The 25,973-nt window shown below is 49.9% G+C and overlaps 2 protein-coding genes across 6 annotated transcripts in view; one reads left to right on the plus strand and one right to left on the minus strand.

Annotated features, from left to right (window-relative positions):
- The window catches only part of SLC25A25 (solute carrier family 25 member 25), a 31,854-nt gene extending 11,979 nt beyond the window's left edge, over positions 1 to 19,875 (minus strand). For 2 of the 5 annotated variants that reach the window (XM_084899905.1, XM_084899911.1), the window contains exon 1: positions 19,511 to 19,859. In XM_084899905.1, coding sequence (XP_084756031.1) covers positions 19,511 to 19,762 — 252 coding nt within the window. In that variant the 5' untranslated portion in view covers positions 19,763 to 19,859. Of the gene's footprint in view, positions 1 to 5,128; positions 5,738 to 19,510 lie in introns of those variants that run through there. The other 3 variants (XM_084899907.1, XM_084899906.1, XM_084899908.1) reach the window with 3 other exon arrangements.
- Positions 19,876 to 20,197: 322 nt separating this feature from the next.
- Positions 20,198 to 25,743, plus strand: NAIF1 (nuclear apoptosis inducing factor 1). Its single transcript, XM_084899341.1, has 3 exons — positions 20,198 to 21,427; positions 23,353 to 24,065; positions 25,091 to 25,743. Exons 1-2 carry the CDS (start codon positions 20,917 to 20,919, stop codon positions 23,823 to 23,825), a joined length of 984 nt encoding a protein of 327 aa, XP_084755467.1. The 5' UTR covers positions 20,198 to 20,916; the 3' UTR covers positions 23,826 to 24,065; positions 25,091 to 25,743.
- The last annotated feature ends 230 nt before the right edge of the window (positions 25,744 to 25,973 follow it).

The raw sequence follows: 25,973 nt of genomic DNA on the forward strand, positions 1-25,973 counted from the left end.
TATGCTAATTAGACTGGCTGTCCTTCCAGAGCGGCGGCAGCCAGGGGAAGGAAGGCCTACTCTTGCAAGAACTTCAGCCTCTAGTTTATAAATAAAAGGGCTGAATTTCAAAATGCTGATGTTCCTTCGCTAATTTATTCACATTTGCTTCTGAAACAAAAATAAATTACTCAGACCTGTTGAAGTATCTCATTTCAATGATGACTGCAGTTATTCGAAAACGGCAAATACTTGGACAATAAGCTGTCAACTGGAGATGTTCATTTCCATGGGGTTATTCTTCTGTTTGTATCATTGAGTTTTATGATGTACTATTTACAAGACAAATCCAAGAAAAGATTTGAAAACAATACCAAATGAAAGTGAAATCTGCCCTAGCCAGTTTGGCTCAGTGGACAGAGTGATGGCCTGCAGACTGAAGAGTCCCAGGTTCGAAACTGGTCAAGGGCACATGCCCGGGTTGCGGGCTCCATGCCCAGGAGGAGGCGTGCAGGAAGCAGTCGATCCATGATTCTCTCTCATCATTGATGTTTCTATCTCTCTCCCTTCCTCTCTGAAATCAATTATATATATATATATATATATATATATATATATATATATATGGTGAAATCTATATTCAGTGTCTAAGGAAAAATTATTAAAATAATAACCAGCTCTGGCCAGTATGCTCAGTGGTTAGAGTGTCAGCCACGCACAGAAGGGTCTCTGGTATGATTCCAGGTCAAGGGCATGTATCTGGGTTGCGGGTTGCACCCCTGGTGCCTATGAGAAGCAACCAATCAATGTCTCTCTCTCATTCCTCCCCCCCTCTCCCTCCCTCTCTCCTTCCCTTCCTCCACTCCACTTTCTCTAAAAAGCAATGAAAAAATATCCTCATTGAAGATGGATAAATAAATAAATATGCTAAAAAAACACTAATCAAATAAGTTCAGCTATTTTCTAGAAAAAAATAATGGAATTACCCTGACTATAACAAAGCTCATTACTTGACAGATCAATGATATCAGGCATGTGTTTGCCAAGATATTATTTTACAATGTTAACATTGATTCTATTCCAATGTTGTTTTTAAAAGTGGTTATAACTTATTTTCATTTTGCAACTATGATCAAGTCCAATAGAATGTCTTCACTGGACAGACTTAAATTGGCATCTCGCTCCCTGTCCTCCTGAGTTTCCCGTGCCAGACTGCTGCTGGAAGCACCCAGGACCCAGGCTTCCCTCACAGCCCCGGCTTTGTCCGGAAGGACATTCAGCCTAATTAGCATATTACCCTTTTATTATTATAGATGCAGAACTCCATTTAAAAAAATATATTTTAGCCGAAGCCGGTTTGGCTCAGCGGTAGAGCGTCTGTCTGCGGACTGAAGGGTCCCGGGTTCGATTCCGGTCAAGGGCATGTACCTTGGTTGCAGGCATATCCCCGGTAGGGGGTGTGCAGGAGGCAGCTGGTCGATGTTTCTCTCTCATCGACATTTCTAGCTCTCTATCTCTCTCCCTTTCTCTCTGTTAAAAAATCAATAAAATATATATTTAAAAAAAAAAAATATATATATATTTTATTGATTTTTTACAGAGAGGAAGAGAGAGGGATAGAGAGTTAGAAACATCGATGAGAGAGAAACATCGATCAGCTGCCTCTTGCACACGCCCTACTGGGGATGTACCTGCAACCAAGGTACATGCCCTTGACCGGAATCGAACCCAGGACCTTTTGGTCCACAGGCCGACGCTCTATCCACTGAGCCAAACCGGTTTTGGCCAGAACTCCATTTTTACATAGAAACTGGCTGGGGATTCTTTCTCGCTCTCCGGACACCTGGAGTCCAAGTTAATGCTTTACCCCTGGACTTACAGACAGAAGCCCCAGAGTCACCCCCTAATCTCGGAGATGAGCAAATAGGCCAGGAGAGGTTGACCAGGCCCCGGAGTCTGTAGATGGTGGGGCTGAGGCTCACAGGGCCTGTCTCTCGTTACCGCAGCCATTTACCAGCACCCAAACCAAACCCGATACCGCTGCAAGGAGATGCAAAATTCGTTTCCAAAGAAAGCTTGTCAGGCTGACACTGAGAACCCCTCCAAGCAGAAAGAACTCCTTCAAACTGGAAGGTGGCAGGTGTGTGGGAAAGCTGCAACCTTAGCCTTAGGGACCACAACAACAAATGTATCTGCGTTACTGCTTCCGAACACACGTGAGAAACACAGGTGAGGAGGAAGACGGGGCTCCGTTTGGTCCTGATGCTTCACACCAGCAGGCTCTGTACAACCCCTGTGCCTGGCCGTCTCCCCTCCTGCCACCCACTCTTCTCTGCCCTCTTATCCTAATTCTGTGGCCCAGATCTACTTGTGCTTCTCCTCTGAAACCATGAGCACCGGGGAACAATGACAGCAACTCTACAGCCCGTGGAATTCACCTCTCTGTAAAGCCCAGTTCCTCCCAGAGCACCTTCCGGCCCTCCCATCGGTCAATGCCACCACAAGCAGCTTTCCCTGTTCTGCCACGCTGCTTCATGCCAACAAACAGGTGCTTCCTGTACCAGGTAAGCGCCAAATACCATGAGTAAGACCAGGGCAGGTGGATACTTTAGGGGGTGCGGCATTAGGTCATAAAGCATTCCCCCTCCCCTGCGATGACTCAGGCCAAGCCAAAATATTAATATGGAAGGAGCCCCGCCAGCATCCGGCTGCTCTCGCCCCACCCACCCCTCGGGCCCTGGAACCTCATTCGCTGCGGCGGCCGCGGTGTCATTTGATGATCAGGTTGCCATGACAGCCCAGTGTAGCTGAAACCTGCCTGCACTTGGCAATGAGACACACAATAAGCAGAATTCTCTGGCTTCTGAGAAGACGGCCCCCCGGGACCTGAAAGCTGGGACGCCGCGGAGGTTACCTCCCCCTGCGAGCTAATGGCTTTCCGCTCAGGCAGCAGAGGAACTGGCCGCCGAAGATAAAGGGGAGCCTGGAACAGTTCCTACAATAAAACTCAAAGGGGCCTGACTCACGGCAGACATATTTAGACAGCGGAAGTGAGAGCCAAACAAAGTGGTGCTGCCGGGAAACTGAGAAGCCTGAGAACCAGAATCTTCTCGGGTTTCCAGAATGTTTGGGGAGCCTCTTCCTGAGAGAAACTGAGGCTGGCCCTGCCGGCCGGTGATGGCAAACCCCAAAGCCTACCGTAGGAGCAGCTGCGCAGGGAAAAGGCCCCGGGCTGCAGAAACGCCCTGCTTCCCAATACTCAGTTCACCTGCTTTTCAGAGCCACCCCACCCAGAGGCGCTGGCTTTCTTGCTTCAAAGCAAACCAAACCGCCGATCCATCTCCTGCTTTGGGCTCCCCCTCCCTCCAGCCAGCTGATCTGTCTCCCTCCTGAGCCTGGAGACTGGCCATGGCAGCCCAGGGTAGTGGGCTCTGGTTCAGCCCCCACTCCTGACTCTGCAGGCCACGCACTAAGCTGTTCGGAACAGAGAGTCCCGATGCCAGGCCACCCTGGGAGAGGGCTGGCAGGAGGTGCCAGTCTGAGTCTAGAAAATGGAGCAGTTAATTATTAAAGGCAAAAGTAGGTGACTTTGAAAGGGAGCCAGCCCGCCCCTTATTTCCTTGGCCACACGCAAGCTGGTTCGTAGATAAGTGTTCCACACACACACACACACACACACACACACACACAGAGTGCCGCTGCCAGCTTTGAGCTCATCTCAAACAATCCGAAGGCAGAAAGTGGTGCCTCTCGGAGCACGCCGCACGCACACGACACACTCAGAGACCGGCCGGCCAGGGTCAGCTCACTGCAGTCTAAGAGTTCTTCCCAATGCTTCATCTTAAAGATTGCTAAAGTCGCCGAAACTGGTGTGGCTCAGTGGATGGAGCATCCGCCTGCGGACTGAAGGGTCCCAGGTTCGATTCCGGTCAAGGGCATGCACCTGGGCTGTGGGCACATCCCCGGTGGGGAGTGTGCAAGAGGCAGCTGATGGATGTTTCTAACTCTCTATCCCTCTCTCTTCCTCTCTGTAAAAAATCAATAAAATCTATTTTTTAAAAAGATTGCTAAAGTTATTGCATCAAAAGTCCCTGCCACTTAGTAAAGGAAAAACGAACATATATAAAACATAGCAATTCAACGAACACGTTTCAGGAATCTACAGTGTGCCAGACACAGGACAACCTCCTTCTCTAGCTGACTTTTATTCTGAGAAAGAAGAACAGACCCCAAATAACCAAAGCTCAGGAAGTGACAAGGTCACGGCCACTGCAGCAGGACTCTCAGCCAGACGGCGCTTTCCGTTCTAACCCTGAACTCCGCCGGCCCCACCGGAAACTGCTTTTGTAAGGGGAAGGGAGACAATACAGGCTGAAGTTCCAGGCTGGTCTGGGTGAAATCTCACCTCCAGCCCTCCTTAATTGTTTAACCCTGGGCACATTACTTAACCTCTCTGCACCTCAGTTTCCTCCCCTATGAAATGGGGATTCCCCCACTTACCTGGCTGTTGGGTAGATCAGGTGAGATAACCCCACATTCAGGGCACCAGGTAGAGGGAAGGCCTGGCACTCAGCAGACCCCAGAACCCAGGGAGGCACCGGCCTCTGCACCTGGGAACTCCAGCCTCTCCTCTGACCTCTCCCTTCCTCTGGGACCCACGGCCCTGCACCGGCCACGGCCCTCCACTGCCCGGCAAGGGGCCTGACCTTCGGGATGCAGGGAGGCTGGCGCTGCCCAGCTTCAGGCTATTTGGCTCAGCTCCGAAGGTCCACTCTGCTGCTGACTTAGCTCGTTCATCCCTAAGTCATTCAGATCCGCTACGGTACAAGGCGCACTCTAGTCATTTGCCCTTTACTTTCAAATGACTTTCTGGAGCCAAAATGACAAACCTAAGGCAAGTCTTCTATTGCCTTCAGCCTCCCTCCCCCTGCTGGCCACACCGAAGTGGACAGAACAGGGCCATAAAGCTTTTGCAGTGGCCACAGAAAGGTTCCCGGCTGAAGATCTGGGCTTCTTTACCGCCTGACACTTCTCCCCCGCCCCCAATACCAAACTGACCGCTTTGTAAGTCCTCACTTCCTCCCCGCACTCCGGCTTTTTCCGGAAAAATGTCCCTACACCAGTCCCTAAACTCAGAGGTGGCCATTACCTTCGGAAACTGCTCTGCGGGTCCGACCACCAGCAGAATGGTGGGTCTCTTGTCCGTGGCCTCAACCCTGCCGTCTGGTTTCCCCAAAAAGCTTGCCATCTGGTCTCCCCGAGCAGGGGCTGGGGTGCCTCTGGCTTCGGCGTCGCTCCCCTCGGCGGAGCCCTGGCACCCGGCCCCGGGGGCGAAGCTGGACAGAAAGTGCCACAGCATCTGCAGCATCACGGCTTCCTCCCGCGTCGCCGGCGGGAGCGGTCACTGGCAGGAGGAAGGTGACCACAGGACCAGGGGCGCTGGCTACACCGCTGCCGGGAAGGCCGGCCGGGGAGCTGTGCGGCTGCCGCTCTGCATGCAGGGGCCGTAGCCTGCTCACGGGTTTGCTGGCCCTGCTGCCGTGCCTGGCCTGAGAAGCAGCTCGCTGGCAGAGCCCGCCGGGTGCTGGCAGCAGCAGGGAGCAGCTGGAGCTCCTTCAATAGAAACTCCCTTCTGCAGGCGGACGGCTCTCCAGCGTTTGGCGTTTTAAAAGCAATGAGCCCCACAGACTTCTCCCGGGGGCAGAAGTAACTTCGAGCTCCCAATTATTCATCTGTCCTCGCTCAACTCCTGCTCATCACCCGGCGAGAACCTGAGCATCCAGTCTGCATTCTCACTGCAGCAGGGCGCGGCCAATCACCTCTGCCGACACTACCAAGTTCATTATCCCAGCCCGCAACGTCCCTCCAATCACAGGCGGCGAGTCCCTGCTGCAGCTCAGCACTTCTGCGGGAGGTGCCGAGGGCAACCCACAGGCTCACCGAGTGCACCCAGCGCCAGCTCGTCCCCAGAGCCCAGCTCCCTCCTCCCCACTGGGCTGCTCTGGGGTGACATTCACTACCGAGTTTTACAAGATCGAGAGCCCCTGATGGCACTTCCTAAGATTGCCGGCAACGCTTCTCCTCCTTCGTGATCCCCTTCTCTCCCACCGTGCGGAACACTACGCACATCACACACATCAGCAGCTGCCTCTCCCATGCCTCCCCGTACCACCGCGCATGTGAGCTGCTTGGGGACAGGGACCAAGCCACAGACCTTCTACCATTAGCACCCAGAATCAGGCACAGAGTAAGTCTGCAGACTGGACTGAGTAAATTGTTAAGAACACAAGGGAGCCGAAACCGGTTTGGCTCAATGGATAGAGTGTCGGCTTGGGGACTGAAAGGTCCCGGGTTCGATTCCGGTCAAGGGCATGTACCTTGGTTGCGGGCATATCCCCAGGAGGGGGTGTGCAAGAGGCAGCTGAACGATGACTCTCTCTCATCAATGTTTCTATATAATAACTCTGTATCTCTCTCCCTTCCTCTCTGTACAAAATCAATAAAATATATTTAAAAGAAAAAAAAAAGAATACAAGGGAATTAGTCTTTGCTCATTTGGTTCTTAATTTTTTTTAATTAATTTTTTTAAAGAATCTTTTTATACTTTTATTTATTTTAAATATATATTTTATTGATTTTTTACAGAGAGGAAGAGAGAGGGATAGAGAGTCAGAAACATCGATGAGAGAGAGAGACGGATCAGCTGCCTCCTGCACATCCCCCACTGGGGATGTGCCCGCAACCACGGTGCATGCCCTTGACCGGAATCGAACCCGGGACCCTTCAGTCTGTAGGCCGACGCTCTATCCACTGAGCCAAACCGGTCTCAACTGGTTCTTAATTTACTAGCAGATAAATACAGGGACCAACTACTGCCATCCCTCACTAAGGTGACCTTTTGATACAGTGTTCATAATCATTATTTTTTAAAATAACATAAAAAAAGTATAATAAATCTTAGGAAGAGTATGAGGAACTGACACCTCACATGCTATGAGTGTGCACATCAGTGTAACCTCTTTGAAGAGTAAGTTAGTCACAGCTACCAACACTTCAAAAGCACAAACCCTCTGTCACAGCAATTCCACTGTAAGCAGTGTATACTGTAGATACAGTAGCACACGTGAGAAGTTACATACCCATGTATATGATATATGTGTGATACATATATGTGACCAAACATAAGGATATTTTTTGCAGCCTTGTTTATAATAGTACAAGTTTGCAAACAACTTAAAGTGCTCTAAAAGGGGATGGGTGGATAAATCTTGGCACATCCACACAGTGGAACCCTATGCAGCTGTTCAAAAGAATGAGGCAGCTTTTTTTTTTTTTTTCCCCCAATGAGGCAGCTTTTTACCTACCTTGAAAGAAATAATATAAATGGAGCCACTTCAAAATGGAGGTGGAGCTACCCGCCCCCCTTCCAGGCACTGCCTGGCAGGCCTGACTCCTCAAACCTTTGTAACGTTAAAATTGGGCAAATTAACCTCTACACCGGGCCTAAAGCAACATTATCTTCCAAACAACTATTTGTTCTGACTACCAGACTGAAGACTAAAGACAACCTTAGACTTAGCTTGTAAGCTTGTCTGTAGATATAGACGTTCCTTCCGTGGCTTGTTGGTACCACAGAAATCCTTCCTTCTGTTCATGTCATTTGCTACTTCCCTTTCTCATGAATACCCTTTGCTTTTACCTCTGAATCGGCTCACTATTTGGGTTTCTGCCTGAATCAGTGCTTCTTGAATAGCTGAGCTTTTGGATCTCAAATAAATACCGTATTTTTCCATGTATAAGACATTATTTTTTTCTCTTTTCTGGAAATCGAGGGGCGTCTTATGCATGGAAGTCAGCCTCAGCAGAGGAGGGAGCCATGTGGGTGCGTGGCTGCCCATACCTTGTCAAACAGGCTTCCTCCAATCTCAGGCCTTATTGTTACTGACCTCAGCTGCTGCTATAATTGGAGGTAAAGGTGGAGAGTGCACAGATGCAACAGGGACCAGAGCGTTCTGAGCATGTAAAAAGGTAAAAAAATAAAAAGATAAATACCGGTAAGCCATTGTCTTACTCAGAAACATTCAAATGAATGTAATCAGCTATGCAAAAGAGCATGGAAATAGAGCCGCAGAGAGACCATTTGGACCTCCTCCACTGAGTGGAGAAAACAGGAAGAACAATTCCTTAAGATGCCAAAAAAGAAGGCCTTCAGAGGAAGATCAGCAAAATATTTAAAATATTGATTTCTTTTAAAAAAAATATATTTTATTGATTTTACACAGAGAGGAAAGGAGAGGGATAGAGAATTAGAAACGTCGATGAGAGAGAAACATCGACCAGCTGCCTCTTGCACACCCCCCACTGGGGATGTGCCCACAACCAAGGTACGTGCCCTTGACTGGAATCAAACCTGGGATCTATACATGGAAAAATACGGTACTTGTTGCTTCTCACTTTGGCTTTTATTTTTAAGTTAACACTCTTAAGGAATGATTTGAAAATATGTTGCTAAACGAGAAAAGCAGGATGGTACAATATCCGCAAATCAATCAACGTGATACATCACATAAACAAATCGAGAGGTAAAAAGTCACATCAATCCCGAAAAAGCATTTGACAAAATCCAACACGTTTCTTGAGAAAAGCAAGGTGCAGAAGAAAGGGGATAGTTTGCTGCCATTTATTTCTAAGCTTGTATATGTGACAAGTATTTCAGGAAAGACACTAAAATTGAAGAGTGCCCTTCTAGTTGCTAGATAGGTCATTTAATAAAGCCAACTAGATCTCCAAATTTACTTGGTTGAATTTTGTTTTTTCAAAATACTAAGAACCCATCCAGAGCCAAAACCCTAACTAAACAAGTAATCCTTTCATGAAAATGAATCTTGTTTTGATGCACCGAAAATCTGGTGAAATGGAGGAGACACAAGAGAAATCTCATATTTGGTTGGTTACTGGCTTTTAATTTAACGGACTCCTACACAGAACTGAGTTCTAAACTGAGATGGAGTTACAGGGACCGATTCTCCTTCCTGCCAACAACAATTAAACGTGCAGGCGAAATATATAAAACGATGGTTTTCAAGACACTGGGCTTAGGTGACAAAGGACAGTGGCTCCTGGGAGATCTATACAAATGAGCTGAGCCCATGACTGCCCCAGCTTGCTGGCTGGGGTTTCCAGGCTACAGTGTAGAGGATGGGTACAAGCAGAAGAAAGAAAATAATAAACTAAGGGAAAAAGAGACGGTGTTTTATTTATCCTAAAATCTCCCCTGTTCACCATTTAAGCCAGAGGTCAATGAAACGCATGCAACTGCACACTTTGCTAATACTTTTTTTTAAAAAATATATATTTTATTGATTTTTTACAGAGAGGAAGGGAGAGAGATGGAGAGATAGAAACGTCGATGAAAGAGAAACATCGACCAGCTGCCTCTTGCACACCCCCTACCAGGGATGTGCCCTTGACCGGAATCGAACCTGGGACCTTTCAGTCCGCAGACTGACGCTCTACCACTGAGCCAAACCGGTTTCGGCTAATACTTTTATTCTAAAGCCCCTTTTTCTTGAATCTCTGATTTCCTCAAGGGTGAATACAGTAAATGTCTCTTTCGTTACCGCGGCATCACCTAAACCAGCAGTACTGAGCAGACTGTTAGCTTCCTGTGGATTACGTGCAATTACCATACCACAACCCTACCCATGTCCAATGACAGAGTGGGCAATATAACCCTCCTGCAGGTGAGCTTATAAACATCACAGAAACTGGGTAATAGGGGGCTAGTCACCTGCAGAAGTGGCCCAGCCTTCTAAGAATCTAGAAAATAAGAGACATGCTGAATAAGACTCACAGGATCTTCCATACTTTTCAGAGAAAACAGGTTCTACTGGGAAGGACCCCCGGTGGGAACCATTCCAAATTAACCCGATGAGCTGCCCCGGGGATAAATGCCCAGAGCATCACACGGAATCTTATAAAACAAGGCAGAGAGCTCTCGCACGACCCACTCCGGGGCAACGCTCCCGGTCTCACGTCCACCAGGGTACCGTAACTGCCTACCACCTGTCTATCTCAGAATCATTCTCGTCGGAAGACCTGCTGTCAAAGGGACGGCTATTACTTTTTTTTTAAAACTGAGAAGTGAAGCCAGGTTTGATTTGACAGCAAACCAGGCTGATTCGATTTGAAAGTGAAGACTGGCTGGGCCAATTAGGTTACGTGGAGGGCACTTTCCATAAATTGAATGAGTCAAATCTACAAAACCAAGGTTTTGAGCAAAACCAGAACCCAAACTGACAATTAAAAACATTTAAAGCAGATATACCATATGCCAGCAATTCTATCTCTGCTGTCATTAAACTTTGAACAAAATTTTTGGATGTCAACTTGAATATATTCAAGCGGGTACCTGTTTTCTCAATTCTTTTGGGACAGCATAGGAGCACGAGTTTGAAGGATCTCTTTCAAATATTGTTACGTAGAGATTTATTATTTCAGAGGCATAACTGCAGCAGGTAACCAACCACCCCTCTCTGCTATGAATCAACAGGAGGGTGGAAATGCTTTGAAGCTACGTGCGAGCCCGCGCAGCCTCTGGCAGCTGGGCTTCTGGATGTAACTAATGGAGGACTACTGACCACCCTCCTCCTGCGGCTCGGGCCACAATCAGACAATGACGAGGAGCCGGGCACCTGCATCTAATTTGGCACAAATGAAACCAAGGCATTGAAGATGACGACTGCCGTGATTAAAAAAAAAAAAAAAAGGGAAATCCTCAATCTATTTCCATCTTAGGAAATAAAACCAGAAATTCTAACTTTGGCAAAAGCTCTCCGAAAAAAAACTCCTGTAGATGAGGAAGAGAAAGAGTAATGTATTACAGAGAAAAAAGATTCTCCATGGCTTCTGTTTACTCGTGGTGAAAAGCCAGTCTCCCTCCGAGTCCCAGGTTCAAGGTCAATGCCTACTAACAAAGAGGTTTTTTCCCTTCTATCTAAAAGAAAGAAGTGTACAAAATCAACCCAAACTTAGTTGGGTTGAATGCAGGGTTTCGAGGTGTAGCATGTAAACTGAAGTCCGGCAGAAGCAAGAAGAGACCACATCGCTGCCTTTTCTGCTCGCGTAAGAGCCTGCTTCTCCTTCAGTTCAGCATGCTCCAAGAATAAGGGGCAGGGATGGATGTGGTGCTGAGGCTGGCGTGTAAAAACCCAGTCGCCTAAAACGATCAGGATATTTTCAGCTGATCCAAAACTGATCAGTGGGAGCCACACCACTAGCTGCAGCCGCCTTACCCTTCCTCAGGCCCCCCTGCTTCCACAGGAAAGGCGAATGGGCAGACTCATCACTAAAAGTAACACCACATGTTTTCAGTTTCTTCAAAGTGGTTTCAGAATCACAGGCTAACCCTGAGACTGTTTGAATGAATGCAAACAGCTCTCAGCAGCTGCCTGCCCCGGACTCAGGGAGGACAGAGAGAGAAGAGAGGACAGGGGTGTGAAACCCACCCAACAGCTGCCTGAGGGTGAGAAGGGCAGGCAGAGAAGTCTGTGTCAGAATAACTGGTTTAGCAGGAAAAGGAGACATATGTAATACTTTCAACAATAAAGAATTTATTTTTTTTAAAAACCCCACTCCATTTCATACACACACAAAAAAAGAATAAATGGTTTACACCAAGCTGGCTCTTAGAAACAAAAAGGCATTTTTTAGCTATAAAACTATTTACCAGATACTATCTTTACCTGTTATATAGGTTAAAAAAGAGACTCTAGCAAAAAGAATATACCCGAGATATGAATAAAAAAGGGAAAAAATGTACTGTCTATAAATGTAGCCCTGACCGGTTTGGCTCAGTGGATAGAGTGTCGGCCTGCGGACTGAAGGGTCCCAGGTTTGATTCCGTTCAAGGGCATGCACCTTGGTTGCAGGCACATCCCCAATAAGGGGTGTGCTGGAGGCAGCTGATTGGTGTTTCTAACTTTCTATCCCTCTCCCTTCCTCTCTGTAAATAAATCAATAAAATAGATTTTAAAAATAAATAAATGAAAGTAAATGTAAAAGGTCAACAGGTTGACGAAGGTGGGCACTGTAGCTGGCTGGTTTTAACTAACAGGACTATTCACTGTGTCAGACCTACAGACAAGGACTTCAGTTTGGGCTTATTTATTCTTGGTGATCTAACCAGTGTTTCCCAACCTTCTCTCATGATGAGAATCACCTGGTGGAGTTGTTAAAACACAGATTCCTGAATCCCAACTAAGAAGGGCTAAACTAGAATTTTTGGGAACATATAGGTAAAATTGTATACTTAACTAGTGCTCTAAGACAGATTTTATATACAGAGCACTAAGTTAGGTATGCAATTTTACCTATATGTTCTCAAAAATTCTAGTTTAGCACTTCTTAGTTGGGATTCAGGAATCTGTGTTTTAACAACTCCACCAGGTGATTCTCATCATGAGAGAAGGTTGGGAAACACTGAATTCTAACCTACCTTTTCTCTGCCCACTCCCCTCCCCGCTCCACTGGCATTTCTGTGGCTTTTGAGCGCTTTCTCAGCACTGTAAGTGGTTGGCTGGGTGTGTTATGGTCACAATCAGATCCAGTGGAGGAGGGTGGGCTGGGGAGAGAAGGCACAAGGCCAGGTTGATGGAATGTGGAAAGCTTCCCCCAGCAGCAGCAGGACCGGAGCAGCCGCCATCTCCAGTTTCTCCTTTGACCTTGGGAAATTCGAGCTCCAGGAAGTCATGCCAAGAGTTGAAAGCAGATAAGAAGCTCCGTATGCTCTTCCTTTGTAATTTATTTATTTCAAAGAAAGGTGCGTCTTTAAGACAACAAAGCCTTACTTTTAGGCATGCGTGGAGACTTTCACATCCCATACTTAGCAAGAGGGTAGCTTTCAGTCAGTGCTGCTTCCTGAGCACCATCAGAGGGACTTAAAACGCTAGCTGGCCCGGCCAGAGTGGCTCAGTGGTTGAGCATGGACCTATGAACCACAAGGTCATGTTTCGATTGCCGATCGGGCCCGGTTGCGGCTCAATCCCAGGGTGGGGTATGCAGGAGGCGGCCGGTCAGTGATTCTCTCTCATCACTGATGTTTCTCTCTTTCTCTCCCTCTCCCTTCCTCTCTGAAATCAATAAAAATATATTTAAAAAAAGAAAAGAAAAGCTGAGTTGGTATTGGGCACAGATGTGGCAATGGGAATGCCAACCTTGCCAAATTGTAGGGCCTGGTGAAGTATCTACAGTAATACTGTACAGTAATAGCAGGAAGCAGAGTATGTTGACCTAACTTGAGCAAAGTCAAAATCCTGGGTTCTGCTACGAGCTTTGCCTTCAACCATCTGGAAACCTAAGCCACAGCCCCACTTCCGCAAAATAATGCAGTTATGAGGTCATCTCCAAGGGTTTTAACTAAGCGCTGCTTGAAGCTTCCATTTTCACTTCAAAGTGACTCTGCATCGAGAAAATGGCCCGTTTCCATCCGGAAACACACGGTGAAAGACATTGTTATGAGTAGAGTGACCAGACCATTTAACAACTTTTAGAAACCTCCTAACACCAGGGTTTCCTTTATTTATTTATTTTTTTTACAGATCCTGCCACAGGTTTATTTGTGCAATAGCGCAGGAAGACACCACCCAAGCAGGCAGTGGTCCAGGGGCCATACCAGCCTCTCACCCTCACATCAGCGGGCGGAGACCTGTCTGCGGAGCCCCCGTGGGCCCGGGCACCGGTGGAAGCTGAGCCGGAGCTGCGCTGCAGCCAGGGCTGGATCTGAGGCTTGGCCTTGGCCTTTGGCCGGCAGAGCCCGAACCCTTGGCTATGCAGCACGATCACATTTCCCAAGCTTGGGGTGAGCGATGTATGCAAGTCAATGGAGCTTGTGGCCAGATTATTATGCGTTCAGAGATCAGAATAATCTGGCCACTCGGTGTAATATATGGCCTTCTGTGACTGGCTTCTTTCACTTAGTGTAATATTTCCAAGGAAGGACTGTCCTCTTAACTCCCATGGCATTGACTATGAAAGGTGTGGACAGCTTATTGTGTGAGAAGTGCATAATAAAACCCAGTTTTATGGCAGCAGAGACTGTAAGATAAGGTAGTTTTCAGATACTTAAAGGGCCCTCGGGTCACTTTTGTGTAAACTTGAGGCAAATGGGAAGCAGATACAGCACTGTACTCACACTAACCCCGAGTAGGTCACAGTGAATGGGCTGGCTGGCCGCCTGTGAAGGAGCCCCAGAAAGCATGCCCCCCACACTGGCTCGGAGGCTGGCCTATGATGGCCAGCGACCCATCAAGACCAAATCCTTTGGTCCTGGAGAACTCACATCAGTGTAAGAAATGGTTAAATGAAAAGTCTGGCCTGGCTTACCAAGACTGACTAGTCCTTTCTGAAGGACAGCTTTGTTCACTGAATTCAACCTGCGGCTGGACTCAGCGGACTAGAAATGAATACCAGCAAAATATGTCTTTCTCTCATTCCCCTGAGGTTTCTGTGGGACTTCAGCAGTTAATGACTCTTTCAGCATCAAAGGAGTGCATCCCACTGAAGCTCCAGGTCAGGCCTACTCAGGCTGTATCCTTATTTTTCACCTGGTTTTGGACCAGGGGACTTGATCCCACCTTTCCAAATACCAACTAACTTTTTTTTTAAGCTTCCTTAAAAACACACACACAAAAACAAACAAACAAACAAACAAACAAACACCCAACTTTTTTGTTTGTTTGTTTACCCTCACCCAAAGATATTTTTTTCCATTGACTTTCAGAGAAAGTGGGAGGGGGAGAGACAGAGAGAGAAACATCGATGTGAGAGGGACACATTGATTGGATGGATCCAGCTGGCAACCAAGGTAGGTGCCCTTGAGGGGAATTGAACCTGCGACCCTTCAGTCTGAGGGCCGACACTAACCACTGAGCTGCTGGCCAGGGCTAGGAAAAAAAAAAAAAAAAATATATATATATATATATATCTCTCTTGATGATAATTACTTCAAGCCAGGAATCAATTTTGGATTATAGGAACTTAATCCAAGCTGCAAATAGCATTTTTCTTTTTCTAATGGCCCATAGTATTATGCCAAATTATGCCTATCCCTTTTCTATGAAAAAGGCTCTTTTTCTATAGACTGTCTTATCTAAGTCTAGCTTCCCCCTCCCTACCTCCCCATGACCACCCATTTAAATATTTTTAAATATGTTTTTATTGATTTCAGAGAGAGGAAGGGAAAGGAGAGAGTTAGAAACATCAATGATGAGAGAGAATTGTGGACTAGCTGCCTCCTGCACAGCTCTACTGGAGATGGAGCCCACAGCCCAGCTGGGAATTGAATTGTGACCTCCTGATCCAAGGGTCGACACTCAACCACTGAGCCACACCAGCTGGGCCCAATGACCACACGTTTCATCGGTACCCAGTTTAGCAGTACTGTCTGGTGAAGCAATATCACCAACCTGACCCTAATGATCTTCCACTCATCATTTCAGGTCAAAAGACTGCCTCCTGCACACTGCTCAGGTCAAGGAGAGAACTAGGGCAGGGCAGATTCTCATTCTCTGACAGGATAATCCTTGGATAAGCTTGAAACCTACTTTGGGAAAACACAGATGTGGTTCTAAATTGATCTCTCCCCATTCTTTCCCAAATTCTCCCACAAATTCAGAAACAACTGGTCTAAGTTAAAGAGCGGAGCACAAATCAGCATTGGGTTCCAGTTCTTGCTCTGGTCTAATTCCTTCGTGGTCCCATGAGTTCTGAGGTTGTTCTATCATCTTTTTGAACCTCTGTTCCGCCCTCTGTACAATGGGGTGAGATCACTGACTTGCCTACTTCACAAGGTTACTGTGAGGCCTGAACTAGCTGGTGCATATGCACCTCTAAGCCAGCAAACCACTCCACCGTCTAAAACCTCAGCCGCATTACGCCAGCCCCACCCCTCAGCTAAAGGGACGTCTAACCCAGCTTGCGTCCTTCCTCTGATGGGCTGCGTAAGTTAGAACCTATGTTTTCAATCTGTTTTAAGACAAAGATTTTGTTTGGTCACATGAACATGCCTCAAGTAGGAATGCTATAATTAGCTCCAGCTGAAGCCTCCTTTCCTCAAGTACTGCCGCGGCCTGCCGTCATCTTTTCTTTCTTTAATAACCCCCCCCCGCCCCCCCCAAAAAATAAAATAAAATAAAAACAAATAAACGCTTCCCTTTCTTGTCTCAGGACGGGCTTCTTGCTCACATGTCCTTTACAAAGGAAATTTCCCTGGCTGGCTGCCCGCTTCCATTGTAAGGAATTTTTCCTCGACCGTCCCAATTTCTTCTGGACAAAACAAAACAAAACAAAAAAAGGCAGATGCCAAAAATGGCTGGTTCATTTCTAAAGAAAACTTGACCCAACCTGCGGAAAAGCCAGCAAGAGGCTTTGCTAGTCACGTGGCGTGGCTCGCCCATCACCCACTGATAAGCACTCAAAGCTGATTTCTGAGCAAACCCCAGCCCTTCGGACGGGTCCGAAGGGTCACAGGAAGCAGCTGCCAGAGTCTGATGTATGTTTCAACGCCTATTCCCCTGGCAGACGGCCCGTTTCTAACCCAAGGGCCCCGACTTCTCTCTTGTTCTGCAAAACTGCAGCACTATTTCTGTTCGTAACTAACACTGGTATTATTTCAACAGGAAGTGATATGGGGGTTTATGCGGCGGGGTGTCTTCCTGTTGCCTGGTTATTTACAACAAAGCTGATTTTCTCTCTCAATACTCAAATCATTCGCCAGAAGACTAGCATGTACTCCTTTATAGGTAATAAACAAATACAATGCATAATTCCGAGCCTCAACCCTGTATAATAATAACTTATTCAAAAGCTAGAAGAGTTATAGTAATCGAGTCCATACTAAATCCCCCCACCACAAGAATAAAAAAGTCCTAGCCCTAGCTGGTTTGGCTTCACTAAGATAGTGTTGGCCTGTGGACTGAAGGGTCCGGGGTTCGATTCTGGCCAAGGGCACATGCCCAGGTTGTGGGCTCAATTCCCAGTTAGGGGTGTACAGGAGGGAGCCGATCAATGATTCTCTCTCATCGCTGATGTTTCTAACTCTCTCTCTTTCTCCCTTCCTCTCTGAAATCAACAACAATATGTTTTTAAAAAAATAAGAGTCCTAGTAGCTCAGTTCGTTAGAGCATTACCTAATATGCTAAGGTTCGATCCACTGTCAGGACACACGCAAGAGTAAACCAGGGAATGCATGGATGAGTGGAACAACAAACTCAACTTTCTTGCTCTCTCTCTCTCTAAATCCAACAACAACAAAATTAAAAAAACACACACAACAGAACTTAGATCAGTCACAGAATCAAAACCCTTAGAACCAACGTGACCAAGGGGCCAGGCAACCTTTGGCTAATCAGAAAGGTTTCTTTTAACACTGGACAGAAAAACGATCGCTTTCTCCTTATTTGCCCTTAGAAATTCACTGCCAGAAAAATGGATTAGGATCAATGTCAGATGTGCCTGTGCCGTGAATCACAAGAACATCGTGACTCTGGGTTAGCACTAAGCTTAGCGTCAACACTGAATGCACTCCCACAGCCAGATGCCCTGATGTGCCTGCAGCACATGCCAAGTAGGTGCAAAGAAGCAGGAAGGTAAGCCGGGCCCACACCTCCCTGGGCCCACACGGCACAAAAGACTCATTCAGCCATACTATCTTTCCAAGTGACTTACTCCTTAGATATGTACAGGAAAACACCAAGCTCACACTACTGTTTTGTGTAAAACTTACTTAAATTTTATTTTTGTTAATCCTCACCTGAGGACATTTTTCCATTGATTTTTAAAGAGTGGAAGGGAGAAAGAGAGACACAGAGAGAATCATGATGTGAGAGAGACACATCAACTAACTGCCTTCTGCATGGTCCCCGACCAGGGCTGGGGATGGAGCCTGCAAACCAGGTATGTGCCCTTGACTGGAATCGAACCCAGGACCCTTCTGTCTACGGGCTGACGCTCTATCCACTAAGACAAACTGGCTAGGGCTACTTATTTTTAACTTGTCTCTATAAACCTCTTGGATTTAACCTGTTGATTCTATTCTTACATGGTGTTAACCTTGTTCTTCTTCCCGTGCAGATCCTAAGTAGGTTAAACACCTTAGATGTCAATCCAAGCTATCTTGGACATGAGTTAAAAACACTTTATGTACGCACCTGGCCTACCAAAGAACTGGGTTAATTCTCTGGTGTTTTACCAGATTTCTCCATACCTGGCTGTGAGATTCTGTACAAACGGGCCAAATGAACTAACTTCGAAGAAAAACAGGTGACTAGGTACACGGCAGTCCTCCCCGGGGTGTATGTCAGGCTAAGCCACACGTGAATGAAATATCCGGGAAAGGGAAGTGACAGCTAGAGTCAGATGGAAAGACAGAGCTTGAGAGAAGAGAAAGAAACAGCTTCTGCTTGAGATTCTTACAAAGAAAAGACAGCCGAAACCGGTTTGGCTCAGTGGATAGAGCGTCAGCCTGCGGACTGAAGGGTCCCGGGTTCGATTCCGGTCAAGGGCATGTACAATGGTTGCGGGCAGATCCCTGGTGGGGGGTGTGCAGGAGGCAGCTGGTCGATGTTTCTCTCTCATCGATGTTTCTAGCTCTCTATCCCTCTCTCTTCCTCTCTGTGAAAAATCAATAAAATATATTTAAAAAGAAAAGAAAAGACAGCACTGCTCTTTCAACGGTACCCCCTTCCCCAGGGCCAAGAGCCACTCCCGAACAGGAGGAACGATATTCCCTCCTCGGTACCAACACGCACAGTCAGGAAGCATTTTCCCTGCATCATCTTATCACCTGCAACCCAGCAAGGGATCACCACCCCGTCTTCTGGAGAAGCGTGTCAGGAGGAACGCGCCTAAGCCAGGAGAGCTGTTAGTCCTCACCACCCACACCATCACAGATCTGTCTAAAACCCCAGTTCCCTTTTTTTTTCTTTCCCCTTCTCCCAACTCCCACATGCTTCTGAGAGGAACCACATCCAGGCCAATGGCTGGCATGGAAACCAGAGGGGAGGGAGGGGGGCGCTGGGAGAGGATGGCTGAACCTGTCAGTGGCGGGTAAGGGGTGCATCAAGCTTATTAGCCTTGAGGTCAGGAGGTGAGGAAAGGCAGACAGTGAGTCTTGGCCTCTACTGTGGGGAAAGCCGGAGCAGTCGGGGACTTTTCGCCCATCAGAAGCTCCTACAGGTGCCCACCTGTGCCCACGCACAGCCTTTCCCTCTAGCTTAAGCGCCCACCGAGGTCAAGGAGCTCCACTCCCACCAGTACCTAAACGGGGTAGCCACCGGGCTCTCCGGGGTCCCACCGGGCTCTCCGGGGTCCCACCAAGACCAAGGGGCCACCCAGCAGACCCGCTAGGCTCCAAGGGGTTGCCCCCATAAGCCGGGACGTTCAGACCCGCCCCCCCTCCTCGCTCTCCGGACTCCCCGTAGTCTGGGACACGCAGAGCCCCCCCTCGCCCGCGCGGACGGTGCGCGCCGCCTACCCGGAGTTCGCCCTCGGTGCGGTGCAATCCCAGGCGTCGCAGCCCCACGGCCAGGTCGTTGACACACAGGCCGCCGTCGCGGTTGACGTCGAGCGTCTGGAAGAGGCTCCACAGGCGCAGCCTGTGGTCCGGGCCCCCGCAGACGGCGCCGCCGCACGGGTCCACGGACGCCGGCGACGAGGCGGACGAGGCGGCGGCGGCGGCGTCTGGCGGCGGGGAAGCCACGCAGCGGCACAGGACGCTGCTCACCATCGGGCGCGAGGCAGGGGCGCCGGGCGGCGAGGAGAACGCAGAAGACACGCGGGGATCCTCAGACTGCGAGCGCGGGTTCCGAGATGCCGGCAAACGCGCGGGAGGGGCCGCTTCCGGGAGCCCCGCCTCTCTGGCCACGCCCCCAGCCCGCCTCCGACTAATCACAGGCCGGGACTGCCACCAGGAGGGGCGGGACCTCTCCGAGGACCGCCCACATCGTCCCGGACGGCTGGGATCAATAGAGTGGGCGGGGCGGTTCCGGCTCAGCCTGGGGCCGATTCAAACGGAGGGAGGCAGGGATTGGCTGAGCCAGGCCAAACAGGGGAAACCGCGCTGCCATAGGCAGAAGTCATGTGATTGGCAGGCGGGAGGCCGCGCGTCCAGTTTCCATTGAGTAACTCTGTTTGGACTTCGGAATCGTGAGGATGGGAGGAGCGCTCTTGTCTTCGGTGGGAAATTGGGTTTGTGTGAGGAGTAATTGTGAGCTGCATCTCAAACCAGTTTGCGCCCGTGGGTGGAATTACAAATTTATTGGCCAACGGCCAAGCTGAAAGCACTATCGGGATGCTCAGGAGGCCGGGTTTTGATAATCTAACTCCCTAAACCAATAAAAAAATAGCCGAATTTAATAGGATAATGTCCGTAAATACTGCAGATTGAACGACAACGAATTCCCAATGAAGTTAATAAAGACTCAGTGATCCGAGCACTCGGTAGAGACAGGCATACCTTTACACCAATGATCGAGTCAATCCCAGTAAGTGGGCGTGCTCTGGAGCTGAGCGACAGACCCAAAGAACCAGTGAGCGTCCTGATCGTGAGCCTCGACCAACCAGGAGGGCGGGTTCCCCCGGAGCAGCGCTGGGAGGCGGGAGGAGGGGAAGTGGGCGGATCTCCGCACACCCGAGCGGAAGAGGCAGATTCAGGAAGCCATTACGCCGCTGGCTGGCAGCGGCCGGGCCGGTCGGTGCCGGGCCCTACGCACTTTGCGTAACGGGGGGTTTACCAAAGGCCTGGTACTTGGCCTTGGCAAACTCGGCCTATCCCATGTAGCGGGGTGGGTGAGGGGCGAGGCTAAGGAAGAAAAAAAAAAAGGGAAATTGGACGGTTGAAGGGATTATAATTTCTTTAAAAAAGAAGGGTAGGGAGAGGCCATGGCCGTCCCAGCCAAGAAGAGGAAGATGAACTTCTCCGAGCGAGAGGTGGAGATTATCGTGGAGGAGCTGGAGCTGAAGAAGCACCTGCTGGTGAACCACTTCAACGCCGGGGTCCCTCTGGCTGCCAAGAGCGCGGCGTGGCACGGCATCCTGAGAAGGGTCAACGCCGTGGCCACCTGCCGCAGGGAGCTGCCCGAGGTCAAGAAGAAGTGGTCTGATCTCAAGACCGAGGTCCGTCGCAAGGTGGCCCAAGTTCGGGCGGCTGTGGAGGGTGGCGAGGCCCCAGGGCCCGGTGAGGAAGATGGAGCTGGTGGGCCGGGGCCAGGGGGTAGCAGTAGTGGCGGGGGCCCGGCCGTAGCCCCCGTGCTGCTCACCCCCATGCAACAGCGCATCTGCAATCTGCTGGGTGAGGCCACCATCATCAGCCTGCCCAGTACCGCAGAGATCCACCCTGTAGCCCTTGGACCTACGGCTACCGCAGCCGCAGCCACGGTCACCCTGACACAGAGTGAGTGACCTCTCCTGCCCAGTCCAGTGTGCATCCATAGGAAGGGCCAGCAAGAGATGGGGCAGCCCGGGGAAGGTTGGCTGTAAAGGGTCAAAGGTCAGATAGGAGTCTTGGAAGACCCTGAGATCTTCCAAGAGCTCCCCAGATGGAAATGATCTTTTTTTTAATTTTTATTTCAGATTGATGGGAGAGGGATAGAGAGCTAGAAACATCGATGAGAGAGAAATATCAATCAGCTGTCTCCTGCACACCCTCTACCAGGGATGTGCCCGCAACCAAGGTACATGCCCTTGACCGGAATCGAACCTGGGACCTTTCAGTCCGCAGGCCGACGCTCTATCCACTGAGCCAAACCGGTTTCGACGAGATGGAAATGATCTTGTCCTCTCTGGGGCTTCCTCAGCACACAGTCTGGACTTCTGCCGAGCTGGATGGTTCTCAACTGCATTTTGCCGCCATTCCTGTCCATGACTGATCTGTGTGGTCCCTGAAGACAGAGACCATGCTGATATCCTCACAGGACTTACTGCAGGGCCTGGCACATGCTAAGCAGCCAGAATATATTTGTTCAGTGAGTAGAGAGATGGGAATGATCATGCCCAAGTCAAACATGGGTTCTGGACAGAGAGAGAGTCTGGGTTTTCGGGGTGGCAGACATTCTTCAGGCACAGTTGAGGAACCTCATGGCTCCTGATGTTCATCTGCTCATTCATTCACCCATCAAACATTAGCGTTTATTCTGTGCCAAACCCTGTGCTTGGCACTGGGATTACCAAGGTGCCAATTATAATCTAGTCGAACAGGTAGGACATATCTGAGTAAGAACATAACTCAGCGGAGAGAGGGGGGCTGCGTGGTTGGTGGGGGCACACAGTTGAAGTTGGCATTGAAGGGTGGAGAAGGTTCACCCCCCTCTATTCAGGGGGCACAGACAGCGCACCTAGAGTCCTTTCAAAGGCTTTCCACTGGAGAACAATGGGACTGGCTTGGGCTGAACTTTCTAGTTCAGATAAGGGTTTGCGTTGGTATCGGTTAACTGCCTCTTTGTGCCAGGTTATAAACGGCACTGATCAGGCCAGTGCTTCTCAGCAGGGCTTTAGGAATTGGGTATCTGTGAGTGCCATCCCCTGCAGGGTATTGAAGTAGGTATATTCCCAGGATATTGAAGTAGGAAAGAGGAGCCAACGCTGGCCTCATTCAGTTCTGGAACAGGAAGAACTCTTAGGTATTCCACTGACCAACGTGATCAGAAGACAGGGAAGCGTTTATTGGACACTTTGCCAGCCCTCTCCCATCTCCTCCTCGGCTTGGCCATAGGAGACTGGCAGTCAGGAAGGCACTGAAGGAGGCAGGACTAGTGTAGCTACAAAGGGCTTATGTAGAGGTTCCCACTCCGGATGCCTGCTGGGTACTGGTGCCACGGGGAGCATGTGACCGTGCCTGTATCAGCAGAAGCAGCCGAGAGGGGTGGGATTGAGGACTCTGGCGTTGGGGAGTCCTGGGTTTCCTCCTGCACCTGCTGCATAAGCTGTGTGACGTTAGGCAAAGCAACTCCATGTTTCTGAGTCTGTTTCCGCATCTCTGAAAATGGAGACAGGACTTACCTCTTGATGTCGTGAGGATTTGTTGAGCTAATGAGTGCAAAGGGCTTAGTACAGTGCCTGGCACATAGCAGGTGCTCTGAATGTTTTGCTAGTTTCATTATTAGCATCTTTGCTTTTGCCAGATCTGGGACTGACCCTTTGGCTACCAAATACATTAAGAGTCTAAACCTGCTAGGTTCTAGATTTCCTTAGGTATTGATATGGCTATAACGCCAGAGGAGGCCGGAATTCCCCAGAATAGGGCTTAATACGGCCCATCCCACGTAACCAGCTTCCCTCTTTCTAGAAAGTGACCTGACACTGCCTTTGCTCTCTCCACAGTCCCCACAGAGACCACCTATCACACGCTGGAGGAGGGGGTGGTCGAGTACTGCACGGCCGAGGCCCCCCCGCCCCTGCCCGCGGAGGCCCCCGTGGAGATGATCGCCCAGCACGCTGACCCCTCGGTCAAGCCACAGGCGCTCAAGAGCCGCATCGCCCTCAACTCGGCCAAGCTGATCCAGGAGCAGCGCGTCACCAACCTGCACGTGAAGGAGATCGCCCAGCACCTGGAGCAGCAGAACGACCTGCTGCAGATGATCCGCCGCTCCCAGGAGCTGCAGGCCTGCGCCCAGGAGCGCCAGGCGCAGGCCATGGAGGGCACGCAGGCGGCCCTGAGCGTCCTCATCCAGATCCTCCGGCCCATGATCAAGGATTTCCGCCGCTACCTGCAGAGCAACACGTCCGGCCCTGCCCCCGCCTCTGACCCCGGACAGATGGCCCAGAACGGACAGCCGGACAGCATCATCCAGTGAGGGCAGGGGTCGAGCCAGCCTTCCGCTGGGATTGGATGCCGTCAGGGGGTCTTGTACGTGGGCTCTGTAGCTGGCCTTTGGCGAGGGCCGGCCCCGCGGACAGCCCCCTCTGTAACAGACGCACAGGAGGCCCGCTATCTCTGAGGAAGAAAGGAGCCTGGGAGGAGGAACTTGTTGGGGTCCTGAGACCCAGACTCTTACCCCACCACTCAAGCTGCCTTAAGAACCTTGTTAAGACTGGTTAGCTGGGGTCAGGCACAGGGGGGTGGGGGTGGGGTTGAGGGAGGGGCCATGTGTTGTCGCGAGCCTGGGCTTGTGACATGACCCAGACTCCATCTGGGACCCGTGGAAGGAAGGCTGTCCCTGGGGAATGATCGCCCCGCCCTCGGGGACCGTCCCGCAGTAAGACGTTGTCAGTGGTGCTCTCCTTCCTCCCTTGGGAGGCAGAGTGCCAGAGAAACGCCGCTCTTTCTCCTCACGGCGCCTCAGTTCTCAGGGGACTCCAATGCCAGGCTCTTCCCCACCCACTCTGGGCACGGCAGGGGCCTTTGGTAGCGCCCTGGGCTGCCTCTGCCACAATCCTGGGATATGGCCCCCGGCTCCGGAATGCTGTGTGGGGTGGGGGTGGCTTGGCTGCCATCTGGTCTTCCACTGCGTCCCGGGACAGCCCTTTAGGGGGTTGGCCCAACAGCTCTTGACTCAGCTCGAGCTTCAGGCTGTGGTGCTGGAAGGTTTAGAGAAAGCAAACCGGACACCTGTTGCCCCACGGCAGTGGGTCTGTGGCGACCTGTTGGCTCCTTCCAGAAGGTTTGCTTCAAGCCAGTTCTATTTATTCTGTCCGTGAACCCCTCCTGGGAAGACCTCCGGGATCCCTGAGGGCCACTCTGGCCAAGCCCTTCCTTCTTTCCTCTCTACTGACCGGACCTCTCTAAAACCCTGCAAGAAACCTGCTCAGCATCACCCGCTGGCCTCCCTTCACACACTCTTCAGAGCCTACAGTTCTTCTGAGAAGCCCAGTGGCAGGCTGGGCGAGTCCGCAGGCCTGATTGGCCCTGAGTGTTGAGGCTGGAGCATTGCTGACCTAAGACGTGGGACCTTTGATTTCTGTGCTTCGGAAGGACAGACGGACCTCGGAGTCCTGAAGGAGGTGGTGTTCCCTGTTCTGCTCTCCCGTGTGTAGGGAGTTTGCCCAGATGGCATTTGTCTGTTTCATTTTCAGGGTGAAATCTACTGAACCCATCACTGAGACCTGCATTTCTTTCCAGATCATTTCCCAGCTTTGCCATCTTGCTGCTGGGGCCTTGACCACACGTGACTGACGGTTACAACTCAAGGCTCCAGATCTCAGCCAAACAACTGCCCCGCGGGCATGTGCATTCAGAATCGCTCCGCTCCGCTGTGGCAGCCACAGGAAGGTGCCCCCACAGACAGGTGGGAGGTGACTCCTGTGCCAGGAGTCTCTCCGCGGAGGACATGCAGGGCCAGCTGCAGAGCAGTGGAGAGGAATGGGGCCTGTGAGGGGGTTGGGTGGTGGAAGAAAAACTCTTCCCAGTGTGGCTGGAAAGCAGTCGCCCCTGGCCACCTGGACGCCCTCCCTCCCAGGAGCCTGAGCGCCCAGCAGGGTAGCAGCAGGGCCTTCGTGAGGGTTTTGTATTTCGGTTTGGTTTTTCTCTGGGGTTAGCAACCTGAGCCAACATTGTGTCTGTTCCAATTGGGTATAAAGAGGAAAGACTGGATCACTTAAACGGACTGGTTCTTTAATTTTAAATTAAATATCACTTTTTTTTTTTTTTTTAAATACCCATGTCTGTGTCTTTATTGGTTATATATAGAAGAGGCAGGAAGCAGGGACTGGCACACTATGGCCCATAGGTCAAATCTGGCCCCCTACCTGTCTTTGTAAATAAAGTTTTATTGGAACATAGTCACACCCCCTTCACTTATTTCATGTCTTTGGCTGTTTTTATGCTGCAATAATAGAGCGAAGCAGTTGTGACAGTGACTTTTGGCCCACAACGCCCAAGTATTTACTCTCTGGGCCTTTACAGAAAAAGTCTGTCTACTCCTGGCGTAGGGCAGTGTTTGGACACTGAATGAGAATTGCCCGAGGTGTTTGTCTAAGTAACATACCCAACCTTTGGCCTCATC

Source organism: Pipistrellus hanaki, assembly GCF_964339955.1.
Source record: "Pipistrellus hanaki genome assembly, chromosome: 11".
Taxonomy (NCBI): domain Eukaryota; kingdom Metazoa; phylum Chordata; class Mammalia; order Chiroptera; family Vespertilionidae; genus Pipistrellus; species Pipistrellus hanaki.

Bases quoted from the DNA above. Each gene is read 5' to 3' on its own strand.
- NAIF1 (XM_084899341.1), top strand. From the start codon at position 20,917: ATGGCCGTCCCAGCCAAGAAGAGGAAGATGAACTTCTCCGAGCGAGAG. The intron at 21,428-23,352 runs GTGAGTGACCTC...CTCTCTCCACAG, and splicing joins CACGGTCACCCTGACACAGA to TCCCCACAGAGACCACCTAT.